Below are 19,546 nucleotides of genomic sequence, written 5' to 3' on the forward strand. Positions count from 1 at the left end.
ACCCACAAACGCCTGCTTTTGGCTGAATCCGTTCCTTTCAAGCCCAACAAAGCCTCTATTTGCGATCCCCATTCCCATCACACTTTCAATCTGCATAATTACAACCCTGACACCACCAGGCTCTAATTACACGGCTCACGAGAGGAGCGGCGTCCTGGGCCACATCCAACCCGCGGGTGGGGTGGGGTGGGGTGGGGGACGGCACCTTTGTTTAAAGACCCGCGCGGAGCCGGCCCCGCCGCCCCCGGGGCTACCCGCCGAGGCGGCCCCCGCCGCCCTTCCCCTGGGCGGGTGGCGGGGGAGTCGGGCGGCTCTTTGTTCCCGCCGTGTGCGTGTGCGCGGCGCTCCGGCTGCCGGAGTGGGAGGGGATCCCACCCGCGTCCTCGTCGCCGCTGACGGGAGGCGCAAGAGCGGCGGCGGAGCGGGGGCGGGCAGCGCAGCGCAGGGCCGGGCCGGGCCCCCAGCGCGGCCAGCGGCGCTCCCCGGCGCTCCCGCCTCCCCGCCGCCCGCGGGGGCCGGGCGCTGCCCTCCGGCGGCGCGGCGGAGCAGGTGCCGGCGGCGGGCCGGCAGGATGGAGGCTGCCTTGCTGAAGCCGGCGATGATGGCGGAGGTGAAAGGGAGCGGCGCCGGCCCCGCCGTCAGCGCCGAGCTGGAGGTGAAGAAGCTGCAGGAGCTGGTGCGGAAGCTGGAGAAGCAAAACGAGCAGCTCCGGAGCCGCGCTGCCGCCGCCGCGGTGGCCGCCGGCCCGCCCAGCCCGCACCTGCTGCTGGCCCCGCCGCCGGCCCCCGCCGGGCTGCGCCCCGCCAGCCCCCCCTGCGCGGCGGGCGGCGGCGGGGCCGCGCCGTGCATGCCCAGCCCGGTGCCCACCCTGCTGTGCGCCGCCGCGCTGGGCCCGCCGGAGCCCCTCGCCTATTTCAAGCCCTCGCCCGGCCTGCCGGCGGCCGGCGGCGGGGGGCAGGAAGCCGGCGGCGGTGCGGGGGCGGCGGCCACGGTGCTGGACGAGGTGGCGGTGCTGGAGCTGGAGGACGGCAGCTGCGGACAGGACGAGGATACATGGTACATGCGGCTCGGCCCTGCCCCGCCCCGCCCCGGCTGCGCCCCCGGGCCCGGGTGTCCGTCGCCCCCCGGTCCCCAGCCGGGCTCCCCCGCCTCCCGCAGCGCTCACCCCGCTGATGCTCTCCGGGCTCTGATTAGCATTAGCCCCCAAAGCCACTTGATCTCGGTCTGCTTAAACTTAAATCTGCCTTTTTTTCTTCCCCCAAACGTGTCCTCAGTGCGGTTAACCCCACCGACGGAAGGGGCCGTGTCCGGGATGGGGTTGAGGTGGGGCTTTACCCCCCATCCCGCCCAGGGGGTCGCGCCCTCGGCGGGGCATTTGTGCCCGTTTTCCCCTTTGAGGAAGATCGTCCCTCTTTAATGTCAGGTCTCAGCCTAGTTTCAACCCCCTGTTTACATAAGGAATTAAAAATAGCGGAATTGTTCCGGGAAAGCCGCTGTCTGAGCAGCGCTGCCTCCCCATCCTAAAATCTCTGCCCAATTGTCTCCCATCTTCAGGGATTTGGGAGGGCTTTTGTCTTTTCGACATTGATCTAAATGGTTGGTTGTGTATCTTAAGCGCCCCTGTAGCTCCCAAAAGGCACGGTTGGGTGCTAGTAAATTGAATAAAGCAGAAATGAATAGTGAATGAATAAAGCAGAAAATAAAATCGACCTAGAGGAATGATTACGCTCGCTTAAAAACAAATAGAAGGGGAAACTGTAGACTGGAGATATAAATAAATAAGTGAGCCTGGTGCCTCAAAACTTGTCTCGGCAACGTGGACGAATATCGTAGGGACTATTCAAACACTGCTGGAATAAATCATTGGCTGCGTAACCATGTTAAACGTAATTGATGCTCAATTGTTTTAAAGCGTCAGTAATAAAGTCTATGTTATGTATATTTAAATAACTGATTTAAGTATCTGTCAAAGCTTCAATGTAGTTTTTTATGTGGTTAGTTTTTAAACCAAGTTGAAGTTGACGTCAGCTGGGAATAAAATACAGTATAATGCAGCTGACGTGCATTTAAACATCCTTATTTTTGGATGAGCAGAGAAAGGATTTAAAAATTAATCTAAATATCATAAATATTTCTTGAAGGCTGGTTCTGTGTACTTCATGGAACAAGTAATACTATGCTGCAGTTTTGGAAAATTGCTTTTGAGAATCATCAGCAAATCCTATGGAAATTTTTGTCAGTGTTGTTTCATTGTGTGTACCGTTAGTCTGGGCAGGGCTGCTCTGGGGTTGTTGTTCCGGACTTGAATCAAATTTTACCTCCATCCTAACCCCTAACTTGCCTTCACATTAAGGAATATTGAATTTGTTTGATCCCATCCTGTTAAACAAAATGTTTTCCCTGTTTATATTTCAGGGCAGTACAGAGTCAGCATTATTTTATGTGCCTCAGTAGAGTTTCTGATTTGATTTGCCCCCTGGAAGCAATCCTAAACGCTTTTAGGGGGGTAAAACTTACCTTCGTGTTACACACGTATGTGTCCACAGGAAGAATTTCATGACAAGGATTTGTTAACAAATTTATTCCACTAAGAATGAGTTGTTTTAGCTCTTTAATGTTTTTAATTCAAGGCTGAATCTCTGTCGTTGTCCATGAAAGGTCAGCTGTGTGATGCCAGCTGCTTGGGGCTTTTTGTAATGTCAGTCTTTAAAGCAACCTGCTATCTGGAAAACCAAAGACCAATGCGTATCCTAGTTGTTGATTAGTAATTTTAGGCCTTAAGTACCTTTACTTTTTTTTTTATCTGCAGTTACAAAAAACCCGTAGAATTAGCATCACTGCAGGCAAGTCAAAGCTCTTTTTACTGTTCAGCATTTTACACGAACGTCCGATCACTGAGAATTCATCAGTCAGATGTTTAGCTTTTGAAGCACTTCTGCAGGTTAACAGGAAAGCTGAAAGCTTTTCTTTTTCTTTTTTTTCTTTTTCTTTTAGTTTTTCTCAGTATCATTTTTTAAATGTGTAGCCAGGCACCACAGGAAGTCAGGGGAAGTGAGTCCTCTCCTCAGAGAAATTCAATAGTTGATCTCTGCTGGGATTGCCAAGAGAGATAGCAATCGCAGTGAGGATATTTATTCCTTGTGAGCTGGATAGAGAGTGCTGATTGACTTCACAGGAGAGAAAAAAACATTGAGCAGACACTGGAGAACAGTTGCTCTCAGGGGACTTGGGTAGCTGCTGAGCCAAAACCCTGAAGGTGAAAGGCTGCTACCTGTTAGTGGTCCCCTGAGGAGCTCAATCTTTTTTTTTTTTTTTTTTTCATTTTGCCTTTCGTTTTTGCCTGCACACCCCCTGTGTGCAGGCCAGATGCCTTTGCAGCCCGTGGAGAGTTTTGCTGGTGCCTGAGAATCTGCCTCAGACTGTCTGCAGCCCCGTCGATCAGAAGTGGTCAGGCCAAGGAGCTGCGAGCCCTCTCCAGTGGCCAAGAATAGTTCCCTTCCCGGGAGATCTGCGCTCTCCCAGGTGAACCAGCATCTGCTTGTGTCCTGCAAGGGCAGCAGCAGGAATGCAGATCCCAGCTCCAAGAATTTCCCCATGAAATCTGCTTTGATACCTGGCTTCCTCATGTGCTCGACAATCTCATTAGTTGCCTACTCTTGTCTGAGAATAACGCGTAGACGCTAGCTTTTCTTGCATTTTTTTTTTTTCTGCTGGAAATGAATATCAAAATTGCATTTTCATTGTTTCTCAGCAAATGTTTTCTAATCTTTAAAAATCTGACTTGTACAACATTTGGTTCATCTGGAAGAAGATACTGAAAATTAAATTATAATCATTACTCTGACAAGTGATTAAATTGTTATAGGTAAGAGAGTGAAATAAATAACAGTGAAGTTGTGATTTAAATGTAAGATCAAATACTGAAATTATCTAATTTCCAGTACAGGTAAATATAAAAGGGAAAACTGATAGCATCTTTGGTGTGTGTACAGCTCCTAATGGATTTGAACTTTGGGCAGTGCTGAAATTCAGACTGTGGTAATGATGAGATGTAAGATTTTTATGAGAAGTCTCCTTCAACTTTGATCTGACATGCCAGGCCTGTAGAGTTCATTTTTTTGCCACCTACTTTTCTGAGGAGGAAAGAAGAAAACTAAACTCTTTTACTTCGTAATATCTTTTGTTATTAGAATATCATATTGCAGGACATTGCACTGTTATACATTATTAGTATTGAGAATACAGAAGTAAACTTTAAAGTATTGCATATCTTGCTGATATTTGTGTGTATTTTGGTTAAGGTTGTACGTCTTGCCTACCAAGACTCTCACTCCTCAAGAGAAATCCCTGAGTCCTCTGCAGTGGTGCAGGCGTGTGCTGGATCATCCAAGTCCTGAGATAGAGGCTGCAAAACGTTCCCTATGCTTTAGATTGGAACAAGGTAATCGTATTCTTTGAATTTCTTTACTAGTAAGTTGGCATTTTTGGTCTGGCATTTCACTCACGTTTTGTTTTTTTTCACAATTTAGCAAGTTTTACCAATGGCAAACATGCACTTTTTTCCTATGTACACAAGTCTTCCTCTACTACGTAAATGCGAACAACGGTTTGAAATTTTTTTTTTTCTGATTGTGCATTTTTTAAAGTGTTCTCCTCCTTTGTTATCCTTTTCTTCCCCTGCATAACTCGTGATTTTTAAACTTGGCAGTTTTCATCTGTTGCTTAAAATAGTGGACCTCTTGGCAAGAAAACTTTGATGTTAACTTTACTGTTGGTATCTTTATTGAGATTTGGAAAACAGTGCTTTTGGTTTTTTGTAAAGCCAAAATTATCACGGTGCTATAAATTTTTAAAGGCATATTTGTCCACATCTAATGTACTGTTGGGACTTTGTTAAATATTGGACAGATCAAGAAGAGCTGTAACATGACTGCTAGCAATACTTTGTTGGGCTCTTAGTAGCCCCAAGTACTGGGATCAATCTGATGGCTGTTTGGTGCCAGTGAACTTGTAGAGTTATATCTGGGTGTGCTGAATTTTGTTCCAAATAAGTATTAGCTGCCATTATGTTTACTTTTTTACCATCATCTAGGCTCCCATTAAGATTGTAGTTAAGTGTTGTTGAAGAGAGTGATTAAAGTAGGAAATATTATCTTAAGATTTATAATTCACTAGGAAAGAAGATGCAAATGAACAATACAGGAAGACGACAGGAGAAAGAAATAAAGCTAGTGACAATATGAGCATATGGTTGTATAAGCTAGCTACAGCTGTCATTGAGAGATTGAGCATGTACCTATATGCTTTGGAGGATATGGGTAGTTGTGGATTAGTCTTATCCAAAATCAGGCATTTAACTGAATCAGTCTCTGAAGGCATCTGTCTCTTTGCATTGACTATAAAAGACCCTACAATGTTTATTGTCCTAGCAATATGCAGATGAGCTCATTTGCATAAAGTTAGGTGGACCAGACTGTGGTTTCTATGTTGGTAATCATCCCACCTAGCTTTAGGGTGGAATTTGGCTCATGATGTGGACACCTCAGTGTAGGTGTCTGTAGTGTGAGCTGGGTGTCCCTGCTTGGCAGTCAATGTGAGTTTTGTCCATAGAGTCGGAGGAATCAGGGGAGCTGCTCAGGTGACGAGGTGTAGGTGTTGGCCTTAGGATGAAGTCAATAGCTCTCTCAAGTCCACTGACAGTAATGGGTGCTTGGTACTCAACTCCCATCTGGTCACCTGAAGGTACGTCTGTATGGTGTAGGGTGTCCCAGTCTGGCACTGAATCCCAGGGTAGAGGCTCCACTGAGATTGCCCCACATAGTGCCATTCGAGATGTCCTCGGTTACCCTGGCTGACCTCCAGCTTCCACTCAGGATGGATACAGACCTTCCATAGGTCCTGTGCCCTGTCTGCCATTCCTTTGATGATAACTTGGCCTCCCAAGGGCCTCTCAGATGGACCAGCGCACCTAGGTATGAGCAACAGAATCAAGTCCATAATGTGAATGTAGAAACAAACCAGAGGAATGTATGACCTGTTTTTGTCTTACAAGGTATTATTGAAATTTAATAGGCAATAAAGACATTAGAAAGGCAGATTTATTGTTTCAAATTTAAATCATTCTATGGTTATCAGTTCAATCTCTCTCGGTGCAGAAGTCACAGCGAGTGACATATGTCACGTAGAGTTATGTTGACAGTGAGTTGCTTTGTTCCATATGTTCTGCTTGTGGTGATGTGTTCATGAATTTCCTGGGCTCTGTAGAAAGTTTCTGAGACATTATATGCCACATATAAAACCCATTATGGGAGCAGTATGCTCAAGGACAGAATGGGCTTGTGTTTTTACTGCAGTAATTCTATGCTAAAATTGTTTTAATTAATAATTCAGTTAGACTTGATTTAACTCGTATTTCTAAAGATTTTCTTTTTATCACCTATACCTTTATAAATAATAAGTAATAAGCAAATGTCATATTTCTTACCCTAACTTTGTAGAGGTTGGTTTCACAATATTTATTTCTTTTTCAGTTTTGAAACCAGGTGTGAGATTGTTGTAAGAATCTAATAATTCTGTTTTAAAGTTCAACAAACTTTCTGTAATCTGACTTTCCTGGGTTTTGTTTTGCAGCCCACTCTATCAATAAGTACATGTGTATAAATACGTATACATAATTTTATCCTAATTTTAAAAGTGACTCAGTAAGAATGGCATTATTCTTTTCTGGTACTAAAGTTTCAAACTTTGTACTTGTAAATTGAACAGTGTTTTTCCCCTTTAGCCATATGCTTTGAAAGGGCATTTTAGAGGGGTTTTGAAATCTAGTCGTGCCTTTTCTGTTTGACAGTGAGTCAATGGTAACACCGAGGTACTTGAGAATTATTAAATATGTAGTCAAAACACATTTATAGTGTACCAATGTGTGATTTCTGAAATGGCTTATAGGTAGAATTTGCATAGTAATTTTGTCCGTGGTGCATTAGCCAAAAATTAACCCAGTTTAGGTTGTCATAGCTCTTTAGGCAGTATAGTACGCATAGAAATAAAAAGCAGTAAAAATTGATTTTTGTCTACAAAATCAGCATATCTGAATGAATGCACACAGAGAGAAGAGCTGTGAGCCAAAAGAAGTAAAATTTTTGTCAGGCTGTTTTTCTGACTTTTAACTAATTCTCTCTTCTATGTTTTTTAAATCTGTGCTCATTTATTCCTGCTCATGTAATTTTTCTTGTTACATTTGTCCTGGTTTCAGCTGGGATAGAGTTAATTTTCTTCCTAGTAGCTGGTACAGTGCTGTGTTTTGGATGTAGTATGAGAATACTGCTGATAACACACTGATGGTTTAGTTGTTGCTGAGCAGTGCTTACACTGGTCAAGGACTTTTCAGCTTCCCATGCTCTGCTGGGTGCACAAGAAGCTGGGAGGGGGCACAGCCAGGACAGCTGACCCCAACTGGCCAAAGGGCTATTCCATACCATATGGTGTCATGCTCAGCATAGAAACTGGGGGGAGCTGGCCAGGGGGCAGCGATTGCTGCTCAGGGACTGGCTGGGCGTCGATGGGTGGGTGGTGAGCGGTTGTATCACTTGAGGTTTTTTCCCTGAGTTTTGTTCCTCTCTGTCTCTCCTTGTTTTCCTTTTCATTACAATTTATTATTATTATTAAACTGTTCTTATCTCAACCCGTGAGTTTTCTTACTTTTGCTCTTCCGATTCTCTCCCCCATCCCACCGGGGCGGGGAGGGGGTGAACGAGTGGCTGTGTGGTGCTTAGTTGCCGACTAAAACTAAACTATGACAATATTATATCCATATTTTCATAAAAGTATTAATTTGTTGTCCGAAATATCCCAGCATTAGGATAGCTCATAACAAGAGCTTGTGAGAGACTTCTGGCAAAGCAATCCTAAGCAATGAAATAATACAATGACGACTTGGTCTTTCAGGCTGGAGAATCACTTGAATGATGGTAGTTTACTTTTCACCCTGTTGTGCTCACCAGCCTGTTTCTTTTCTAGTGAAAATGACTTTTAAGTATTTCATGGTGGAAGTAATATTCCATTTTGGCAAAATCTTTAAGGGTATAAGCACAGTGGTGGTCTCCAGCAGGTGGTTCTTCTGTGAACCACTGTGAGAACTTGGACAAGCTTCTCAACATTCCTCTGGTCTCCCACTATGTAGGTAAAGCTTTTATCGAGTTTATAATGAACTAGGCTTATTACAAGCCCTGTTTCTATGGATTGGGCATGCTAGCTTTAAGGAGGATGAAAGTTAAATGTAACCTCCTATGATAAGATCTTTGCTTGGAATTGTTCCTGTTTTCCATAATCAATTCTAGTGTTGAGGTAATATTTGCTTGCTTGGGTTTTTTTCTCTATGGCCTGACCTGGATCACTTCTTTCTTTTTTTTCTTCTTCAATTATCATTTGTTTGAAACCTTTCTGGTTTGTTTCATTTACAGCAGTTCTCTGTCTACTGTAGGGTCAGTTCCCTCTCCCTTCGGTTTTTAATCTTGCTGTCTATTTTGTTTCTTTAAATTCGTTCAAATCAACAGGGCCACATCACAGTCTTAACAGTGCGGTGGAGCTTCTTCTGTATTTTCTTGGTAGTACTTAGAGATGTTGGGACATGTCAGTATGAAGCCCAGTGAGCAGAGGCATGCAATGTGTGAACTTCCTTGCTGGTGCAGATGGGTGTAACTCCTCTGAAATCGATGAGTGGTGTTGATTGACACCCTGGCTGAAGATACCTTATATAGCTTCACTTCTGTAAAATGCTGTGGAGTGGGTGGATAAACTGTGGAGTTAAGAGGCTTAGCAAGGAGTCAGTCTGTAGGAGCTCAGCTTTTATGCAGGGCTTCAAAGCATATCTCATCCAATTCAGCCTTCCAGACAGAAAACTCTTTCTTGGAGAACATGAAGTATTGGCTAGATTCAGAGTTTGGCTTAGATGAGTTCTTATTCAGAAATGCTGCTTCAGATGTTTAAAAAGAGTAGGCAACAGAAGTCTGTAGGTTTTGCACTTGGCTGCAGTAATTTATAGTCTTAAGATTAAACTCTGCTTCGTTTCTTAAAATGAGTAATGTGTTTCAGGAGGAACGCTATTATGTCATCTGCGGATGATAAGGTATGTTGTGAAACAGATCCATTGTCGTTTCTCTGCGATTGCTTATGATTTCACAAAACCCAAGAATCTCATCAGTGAAATTTTAGCTTTTATTGTGCTGGATCCCAGTGTCACATGTCAGTTAAGTCTGATGTCCAAATGTGTAACATATCTAGAAGAATAACTGGGGGGGAAGATTTAATTTGACAGTACTATATTATTTTTACCTGTAAAAAACAAACAAACAAACAAAAAAAACCAAAACAAAACAAAAAAACAACCTTACAGCTGGTAGGGCCCCAGGCAGAATGTTTTTACCTGGATGTGAAACTTTTTGCTTACACAGAAGGAGGCCAGGTTCTGTCCCGTTCTCCTAAATTCGCTTCCCCTTCCCAAGGGTTCATAGTGAAGTCACTTAGTTTGGAGTCTTGATGATATAAAATACATTTCATCAACTACGAATTGCTGTCATAGGGAACTTTTACACTGTAGTCTGTTAACAGCAGAAGCAAACAAAATACCGTAAATGGACGAAAGCTTTTATTTTGTATGCTTGAGCTGGATCCAGTGCTGCACCCAGGGCAGGGTGGGATTTTTTTATTATTCTAAAATAGGTTTATTTGCTGTCCATTGATGCATGAGATGTATGTTCTAGCACTCAGGACTGGATTAATAAGATTTAATACAGCTTTCTCAACCTTACTTTTCATATGTAATGGAGATTAAAGTTTTATGTAAAATGCTTTTGGGGTAGCAAATGATAATGTGCTGAAGCTTGCAGATGATTGGATGGTTTCCATCATAAATAATAACATTGCTAAAGCTCTAGAAGGAATGAAAGAGGTGGCACGACTGATTTGGTTCCTTTCTGTATATGTTTCTGATAATAAAAGGTGATGAGCAACAGTAACTCCTATCAGCATCTGAGCACCTGCCAGGGAATGTGACATCTTGGAGGACAGGATGCACAGCAGTCTTCTGCTGCAGTCCAAGTTGGTGCTCAGAGCGCACATATACATGCACAGGAGTTATTTCCTATTACGTTTCATTTATTTGACGTAACCTGTTGTAACAGCTGCATAATTCCAAGCAGTTCTTAGAGGTTTTGCAAATGCTGCTATCACTGGATTTTCTAACACAGCTGCTGAGGATGATTTGTATATTTCAACTCGGAAAAACTCGGTTTTGATATTCTGCGTAGAAGCGTGTACTTGCATTTCAAACAGAATATTTCTCTCTAGCACTGGAACATTTCTACTCTGCAAGTACACCTCAAGGTAGAAGTGTTCAGTTGAAAACCCTTATGGCAACAAATGCATAGAAGATCAGATGCTTCACTTTTCATTCATTTTACAGATATCCCTTGCCTTTTTAATATGGCTCTTAGATATGACTTCTGTTTTTTATTAAATTGTAATATGCATACTATTTAAGAATTTCATTTCATATTTGGGGATTGATTGTTGTACAGCTTATAATTAAATATTTTCATAGAATCATAGAATGGTTTGGGTTGGAAGGGACCTTAAAGATCATCTAGTTGCAACCCCTCTGCGGTGGGTAAGGGACACCTTCCACTAGACCAGCTTGCTTCAAAGCCCCATCCAACCTGGCCATGAACGCTTCCAGGGATGGGGCATCCACAACTTTGGGCAACCTGTTCCAGTGCCTCACCACCCTCATAGTGAAGAATTTCTTCCTTATATCTAATCTAGATCTACCCCCTTTCAGGTTAAAGCCATTACCCCTTGTCCTATCACTACATGCCCTTGTAAAAAGTCCCTCTCCAGCTTTCTTGCAGGACCCTTTCAGGTACTGGAAGGCTGCTATAAGGTCTCCCCGGAGCCTTCTCTTCTCCAGGCTGAACAACCCCAACACTCTCAGCCTGTCTTCATGGGAGAGGTGCTCCAGCCCTCAGATCACTTAGAATTGATTTCTGGTTGTCATGATACTTACAAGATGCTGAATTCTGAAGTCTATGTAAAGGTTGGTAGAGAGGTGGCATTGGATCTTACCTCAGTTGAGAAGATACCCATCCTGTTTTAGAATGTGTTCTATTAATCCACGCTTGCTACTGAGCTGGGATTATCAGCTCATCATGAGTGGTTAAACAGCTAGAAACACTGTCAAATTTTACATGAGGATTTCAGTAGGCTTGTTTAAAATAAGAATAATCTATGCTTGCAATGTAGGCTTAAAGTCTGTAATGCAGCATATGTCTAAAAGCAATAGTAGTAGCATCAACCCTGACAGTTATGCTAAAAATACAGGCACAATTGGTGTTATCCAGCAGAGTACTCATCACTGGTTTTCTTTACAAAGTACACAACTACTTTCCTGGATAGATATTAAAAAGAAACCTAGGTTTTACTAATGGACCTGGGGGCACTTGAAAGCTTATCCTCTGAAGATATTTTTTCTATGGAAAAGATGATCTTTTCAAAACTGGGCTGTTCTGGAAGCTGTCATTTCCTTTTTGCTCCTGATAGTCTGTGTCTTTGCTCATTGTTTGCTAGTCCCCAAATTATTGTTGTAGCTTTTGTCTTACATGCTGACTTTCTTTCGCTGCCTATTTTTGATGTCTGCAGAAGAGAGCTAGGAATAACATTTCAGAACATAGGTGAGCCTTCCTCGTCGTATATAGAGGTAGCACTGCTTCTTTACTAAAATGTTGTTTATTTCTGTATTTTCACTTTCAGGGAGCACTTTGGTTCTTGTCTTTATCGCATTGCATCTTTTGGGAAGCTTTTGTTCAGACTGTTTTATGCCATGACCCCTAAGTATCTTTTTGTTGGTTGCTTCTGGGATAATATAGTCCGCAGTCTTGTAAATATGCCATACAATCTTTTTCAATATATTAGAAAAAAGTTGATTATCTGCACTTGCTTTACCAAGTGTTCGACATCCATCATATCTCTGTTCCTATTTTGTGGAAATACAACACGTACACCAGTAATTTGCTTTTACCTGGAGATTGTGTCAAAGTTCTTGTAATACAATAAAACTTTTTTGACTCTACCTGATAATGAAATGTAGTCAGTAAGCTCTAATCTGAATATTTGTGAGGCCTGGGCATTCACAGATTTGCTTGATCTTTTTTATGTTGCAAGACAGATAAGTTAGTATGAATGACATAGGAGTTTATAAAAATCAAATTCCCAAGTTTTTTATATCATTTTCTCTCACGAACCTCCCCTAAAATACGGTTTTCTTAATTTTACTTCTAGATGGGATATATTTGTAAAATTTATAATTACAGAAAATGTTTTCTTGTGGAATATTCACTTTTTGGGAGGTTACTAAGCCAATCTTAAAGTCTTTGAATGTGGCTTGATCAAACACTGTAATTGAATCCTTAAAAGCTTCACACTTCTGAGAAGACTGAGGGAGAAAAGTAGTGTAAGACTGCCTGCAAGACTAAAAATTGCTTTTCTCAGCAAAAAGAAGAAGCTGAAACCCAGGTAATTCTTGTTTTGAAAAGCATTTTGCAGCAGTTTAAAGATTACACTTTTACTAATTTTAAAGAATCATAAGAAAATAAGTCACAAAATAGACTTCAACATGTTCTTGATTATTTTATTTTGATTGAAGTATTTGGCTATGAGATGTTATGGAAAACTGATATGGAGTAACAATTGATTTTAAAGTGACATTGAGCTGACAGCTTAGGCATTATTTATTTACTTTGTTGGTTTATTTGTTTTATTTATTGTTTTATTTATTTTATTGTTTTACCACAATTAAAAAGTCATGTAAACCAAGACACAAGAGGTGAATTTGGACCACCATTACCGCTTCTACAATGTAAAGTACCTGAAAACGGATTCTGCCCATCTAGCTGAGCTGAGATTGTACCCACCTTGTAACACCGGAGAAATCTGTATGGTAACACCATTTTGGGATAGCTTTTTCTTGAAAGCAGAAGCATGGAAATACAGCTGATGGCTGAACATACTCAACTCTGTGTGCCCCCCCTGCTGCAGAGGGGCATTGCAAATACATTCTGATGTGGAAAAAATTAAGTTTTCCCACCTTTGGAAAGAAAGCCGGCTTCTTTTGTGTTAATTTGTTTTCATTACATAGTACCAATATTGATCTTGCTACCTGTGCTATATTAATTCAGGATGAGATGGCTTGTACTTGGAAGTGCGCATTTCTAAAATGGTTACACATAGAGGTAGAGGTGGCTAGCTTTGAAGATGTCCTCAGGTAGTCAGGTAAATTCCACTGTAAGAGTTGATGAGTTGTATCCTCTGCTGCATAGGAGAGAACAGTTAATTTCTCTTCTCGCTTAGTTTTGTCTGGAGGACAGATTGTTTCTGACTAAGTAGGGGAAGTATTAGTAACTATAGAGCTCTTGTAATTGTTGGTACTAAAAGTTATGATTAATTTAATCTCACTTTAGTAATTAAAGTTAGATACCTGGAAAAAAGCAGTTGTCTGTTGGCTCTGAAGAAGCCAAAGGGCAATTCATCCAACCTGTCTCACTCCGTTCTTAAGCAATTGTCTGGACTGCGTCTGGAGATACTCATTTCTCTCCACTAATTAGAGAAAAAACTTGGGTAGTACTTAACATTGGAAGGAATTAGATGAGAATATTCCTTCATACTTTTAACAAGTCTTGAATACCCTCTGCATTTTGCAACAACTGCCCTGATGGCTTTCATTCAGAGATTGTTTCTTGTTGTCTCCTATTTCTTCAGTCATAGCACTTCAGACCTTGCTCATAATCATTTGTTTAGAAGCCTAAGTTCATTCTCCAGAATGGGGACAAACAGGACACTTGGGGTTTTTTTTGTGTGTTTTCACACACTAGTAGCTGATCTGAATCTTTCTGTGATAGGTAGGCACAACAATTTTGTGCTGTAGTCCATACACTGGTGAAGCAGTTGGTGTAAATACTATAGTACGTGTTTGCTGGTGTTAACTGAGATACATGGGGTATCGCTTTGTGTTGCATCTGAATCAGAGAGGAAAATCTGGGCGATTGAATCTCCTCTGGAAAGATATTTTTTTTTTGTGTCTCAGTTACCAGGGCCAGACATGGAGCTGTTTCTGTTGTATCTGACTGTAAGTACCTTGTCCTTGGGTATTAGGCATTTATTACGTGAATTCATAAAACATGATATGGCCCAGATTTATTCCACCTAATTTTAGGCACGTGTCTGGTATACCTAATTTAATAGCACAGTCACTTTGGCCATGATTAATTTATCTTAATAAAGGTGCTAAGTGTAATTTGTAATTTTGGGTCCTTGAGATATCCTGATGGGGCAGATGGGCATGATACAGGAGCTGCACAACAACCTCACTTATCTGAACCAGCTGGAGCACCTCAAATGTCATTATATTCTGGTTTTAGACAACTGAATCATGCCCCTGCTGTTTTGTGCTGAAGAGTGGGCTCTGCTCCAGACTCTAGGTATTTAAATGAAGCTGCCTAAACATATGAGGTATGTTTAGAGTGGCCAAATCCAGTGGACTTCAAGATGCAAGGGAGTGCACGGATCCATTTCTCTGAAGTGGCTGGAGTCTCAGACCCAGGAGACTCCTCCTCTCCGGTCCACTAGATGTGAGGCTGCCGTACTTCCCTGTTCCCAGGTCCAGCCAGTTGTAGGGCTGAGCCTTGCTGGCAGATCTCACACCCACACTTGTACACGCACACCCCATGTACCTACCCAGACCTATGGTCCCCCAGATGTCAGACCCCAGACCCCCACTCTCTGGTAGCTGACCCCTAGACCTGTTGTGCCTGCAGTGTCCAGCCCCCAAAGCTCCAGTCCTATCCACTGGCTAGTCTGACTTGATGTTTATTGGCATCTTACCTGCATACTCATATGGACCTCTCTGTTAGCTGTCCTAGACTGAAAGTCCCTCCAGTGTCAAGCCTGTAGACCTGTAGTTGCTTGGTAGCAGGTTCCCAGACCTCATGTCCTGCTCACTGGCTAGTATGGTTTGAAGTTTGCTGGAGTCTCTCTCATACACATGGCACAGAGGACACCCTTAGTTACGAGAAGAGTTCAATAAGAAGTAGAAAGAGACTGATCAGGTGCAGGGCTGGCTCAGACCAGTGTGCTGACCAGGAGCTTGCTTCCACATGGCCAGCGCCTCTCATCCCCCTTCTCTTCATTTCCCATGTATGTTCTTTACCCATTCATTGTGATTCCCCCCCTTCTTTGTCCTTGTCTCCTCCTGAATAAGCAACCTGTCCCTAATTCCTTTTGCCCATTGTTCCCAGTTTTGCTACATCTGTACCCAGATTTAATATTTCTGGTACCGTTACCCAAGTCGTCTCAGCTTTACATGGTGTTACGGATGGGGTTACTGAGGCACTGCTGACCTTACCGCACTCTGCCCCTAAAGGTCCCTGGTGCTCCCCTTCAGCTGCCTGTGATGTTCAGCTGTTTCTCATGGAACCCCCCTCAGCCCCCTGCGAGACCCAGCCATCCCTTGTGGTGCTGTCGGTCACTTCTGGCAGCTTCACAGCCTGTTCCTTGTTACGTTGAACATCATCTCGTGTCCGGTTCTGTAGTTCCTCGTGTTGTGTCCAGTTACCTTCACCTCTGGCCAAGGAGGACAAGCCATCTCCTGGCATGCCGTCACACAAACAGTATTTAAATTCCCATTATAGCCAATAGAAAGGCAGGGCTAGGTTTGGTTGTCCATATACATGGCACTGATGCCTTGGAAGTGCCCTGACCAATTGTCTAAATGGCACGAGAAGCCTACATGTAGGCAGCTGAATTAAGCTGTAGATCTCCATTGACTACAATCAGAGCTTAGATGCAAAACTTGCTTGTGGACACTGTAGACACTCAGAGGAAAAGTCTGTGGTATACCAATGAATGCCTGAAACAATCCTATGAGAGAAGGTTGATTTCTTTTTCTCCTTAGAGATTTATTTTTCTCCTTAGAGATACATGTATTAGTGTGTTAAATTTTTTAATAAACATTGTTTTTATTGGTAACAAAATTAATCTCTTCAACAATACATGTATTAACATTGCAGGTGACTTTAATATGTAACCTGTTAATTTGATGGAAGTACTTTAAGAATTTTGGAAGAAAAATTTGTAATTCTTTTCTAATTAATTCTGGATGTAGCTTCAGGCTAGAGCTTTTAAATTATTAGCATGTTGGCATATGGCTCAAGGTTTTTCATGTGTCATACAGCAGTATGTATTTATTATTTTGTCTTTTCTGTTTAGAATTGCTTTTGACATATGAAGAAATTCAGTATACGCTTTATATTGATGCTATCATGTCATTGAAAAGTTATCAGCATGCAAGAAAATGAGTCATGCAAGATAACTTGCACCTGCATATTTTTAGCACGTGAATGGACTTTAAGTAGCATTAACTGCTTGCCACTTCTTTTAAAATCACTTGAAAGCCGTGTAAAGATTTGTGTCAGAAATGAAAGTGAGCTGTTAGAGCTAGAGGCTGTAATTTGTTTTATCCTTCAGGAGTGGCTCATATAATGTATTTCCAATTTCATTGGGCCCAAGGTACTACCACAGTATAGCCTTAGTAAAAGAGTAGGATTGAGCATTAAGTCTCAAGAATTTGCATCTGACTGATAGCATATCTTTTTTTTTTTCTTTTAATTTTAGAGTTATTTGGCACTTGATGTATTTGTGATTTTTGGCTTCAGGCAATTTTTTCTTCCTAACATCTTAAGTTTGTTATGGGTGCAGGGAAGGATTTTGTGACCTGTAGTGTGTGGGTGATAGCAACTTAGTCATCTGTTGTGTTGTTGCCTGCACAAACAGAGGCTCAGCATCCTAACATCTTAAGGTCCTTCCTTCCTAGAAGTCCACTATGTCCCTCAAGTAGCTCTGTGAAACACTAGCAAACTCTCTCAATATTCTTTGTTCCTCGTCCCAACCCATAGGAAAGGCAGAGGAGAGAGCGATTTATAGGCCAGCATGAAATAGGACAAGATGGAGTGATGGAGGTAATCATTCCTTCAGCCTGTTCCTCCGTAGTGTCACCAGTTTTCTTTTTTGTCATTTCTGCTTCATGTGTTGCAGTCATATGGCCTCATGGTTGTTTTTTAAGGTCTTTTCAAACACTGGGTGTGAAACACTTCACTGTAATCACACATGGATCTTTATTTATAAATAAAAAAATAAATTTCAGTTTGTAAGTAGGCACATATGTTCTTGTTATGTTGGACTTAGTCCAAAAACCATTTTGTTATTTTTGGCCTATGTGGGTGCTGATAAATCTGAGATAATTACTTGGAAGAAACAAATTGTTTTTAAGGAATAGCTTGAAGAAACATCTCAAAATTTGTTGTTCAAGCCCATTTCTCCTTACTGTGGACATGACTGTTTTTGGTGGTGGAAATGCTTAAAAGATACTGTAGAGTGCCTTTTACCCTGAAAAGTAAGATATGGGCAGGAGGATGTTGCAGCAGCATTAATAATTGTATTGATGGTGCTTCTGCAACTTGTGTGCTTTGACTCCTGTCTTTTGTGCCATTCTCGGGCTTTCCCTATTGTACTGTACTCTTGGTCGATAACGTTACACTCCTCTCTTCTTATCTGTCAGCTTATGCTTGTTTGCGAGGAGCGAGGATTGCCTCTTTGTTAAATGCTTGTGTAGTTCTCGCTGCAGCGTAAGTACCTCTGGGAGGTACGCACAAGGCAAAGTTTACTTAGTGAGTCTCTCTCGAGATGGCTGAAATCACCCCAGGGGAGCTTGAATTTAGGAACGTGCTCTGAGTTAGTGCCAAGAGGAGTCAGTCTTTCTCTAGGGAGTCTGAACAGACTAGTCTCTCTAGGCTAAAACTTGTCATTGCAGAAGCCCTGACCCCCATAACAATAATGGTAATGGTATCTGTGTCAAACACCTGTGTGTCATTTTACCCATTTTTCTAGAAATAACTATCTGGTTAGTGCTTCTTAATGTGACTCTAGGTTGGTGTTGAACCTTAAATTCTACATGAGGATGTGGATTCTGAATACTTTATTATATTTGGCAGTCTTAAACCTCTATCAGAGCTTTTCGTAATCCTTAACTTTCATGATTTTTTCCCTGTTTCGCATTTTAGAAGTATGAAAAACCTATTTTACAGTATCTTTTATTTTTGAAGGGTTTTGTATCTTTTTTCTGCTTTGGGTAATAGTGTTAACAGTTTCTCGTAATAAGCACGTAACTGTGACACCTGCTGTATTTATCCAAAAAGCCACAGGGGTCCTGAAGGGTAAGTGCTGCTTTTGACCTCAATTTCAGCCTAACTTTTAGCTTTTCCAGTCTGATTCAATATAGGCAGTAGGTGTACTTGTGCAAAGAGAGAGTGTGGCGTCTTGGAACAGGGTGTCAGAGTCAGAAACTGTAGACAGAGAAGCTCCCCTGCAAAACCCTCTTGCCAGAGGTTTAACCTGTGAATGAAGATGGCAGGTAGGTGCCATTGTAGGGGAAATGATAATGTGTTTAAGGGTGTTTCTTGGATGAAGGGGAAATTCAGGACTAACCGGTAAGGTTAGAAAAAGCACAATTTAGGGTTAACGTTTGAATTATTTAATCTTTTTTTGGGTTACGATAAATGATCAAGAAAGTTATATCCCAGCAGGCACATATATTTGGATTCCACCTGGTATGTAATTATTATCCTGTATTGTTAAGAGAAGGATGGAAATTGTCATTCTATAAGTGTTATTTGCGGAACAGGTTCCTTACCTGTTATGCTTACCTCTGTTGCAGATGGTAATGTACAGAAGAAAAAAAGAATTATGTATGCTAGCAGAAATTTTAAATTTAGGAAATGTAATTAGCTATATTTTTCCTGCAGCCACCTGTTCTCCTGAGCAAAAAATTACATCTTTGATTCGAATTGTTGCTAGCATATCTGTTTAGCAGTATAGTACATGTCCACTTCGGAGAACTGTCGTATATGCTGCGTGGCATGTGGAAATTAAGTTCTCTCTTATTAACTGGAGCAAAACCCTAGCTACCTTCTCTGAAGTAGTGCACTAACCACTAGATAATAGGGGTTTTTTTTGTTTTACCTCTAGTCCAATGAATAGACTAAAGGAATAGGACATCTTCAGCAGAAGAGCATGAGAGCACCTTGTGTAGTAGCTGAGCACTGATCTGAGAGGGGAGTTGAACTATTACCTGTTCTTTAAATCAAGCAGAGAAGGGTTAAGTGGCCTTGCTCCTCATCTTAGGGGAATCCCCTAAGCATGGACTTAGAGTGAAAGGGCAAAGGCGCCCTTCATCTTCCTGCATTTTGTGAATGGCAGCTGAGCCCTTCTTGAAATCTATATAAAAACCCCTGTTTTATTCCCTAAAATAATCCTTTCAACGTGTTTTTTTTTTTTTTTTAAAATGCTTACACTGTGGTTGAATGTTTGTTTGTCCTAATTATTACATATTTGTGAAGAGGTTTAGTTGATGTGATCTTATTTTTTTTTTTTTTCTGGAATGGCACTT

The 19,546-nt window shown here is 41.9% G+C and overlaps 1 protein-coding gene across 2 annotated transcripts in view; it reads left to right on the top strand.

Moving 5' to 3' along the window:
- Nucleotides 1–456: 456 nt before the first annotated feature.
- SLAIN1 (SLAIN motif family member 1) overlaps nt 457–19,546 on the top strand; it is a 62,529-nt gene continuing 43,439 nt past the window's right edge. For both annotated transcript variants that reach the window (XM_075491975.1, XM_075491976.1), the window contains exons 1-2: nt 457–1,056; nt 4,302–4,441. In XM_075491975.1, the coding sequence (XP_075348090.1) occupies nt 572–1,056; nt 4,302–4,441 (625 nt within the window). In that variant the 5' untranslated portion in view covers nt 457–571. The remainder of the gene's footprint in view (nt 1,057–4,301; nt 4,442–19,546) is intronic.

Source organism: Mycteria americana, chromosome 1, assembly GCF_035582795.1.
Source record: "Mycteria americana isolate JAX WOST 10 ecotype Jacksonville Zoo and Gardens chromosome 1, USCA_MyAme_1.0, whole genome shotgun sequence".
Classification (NCBI taxonomy): domain Eukaryota; kingdom Metazoa; phylum Chordata; class Aves; order Ciconiiformes; family Ciconiidae; genus Mycteria; species Mycteria americana.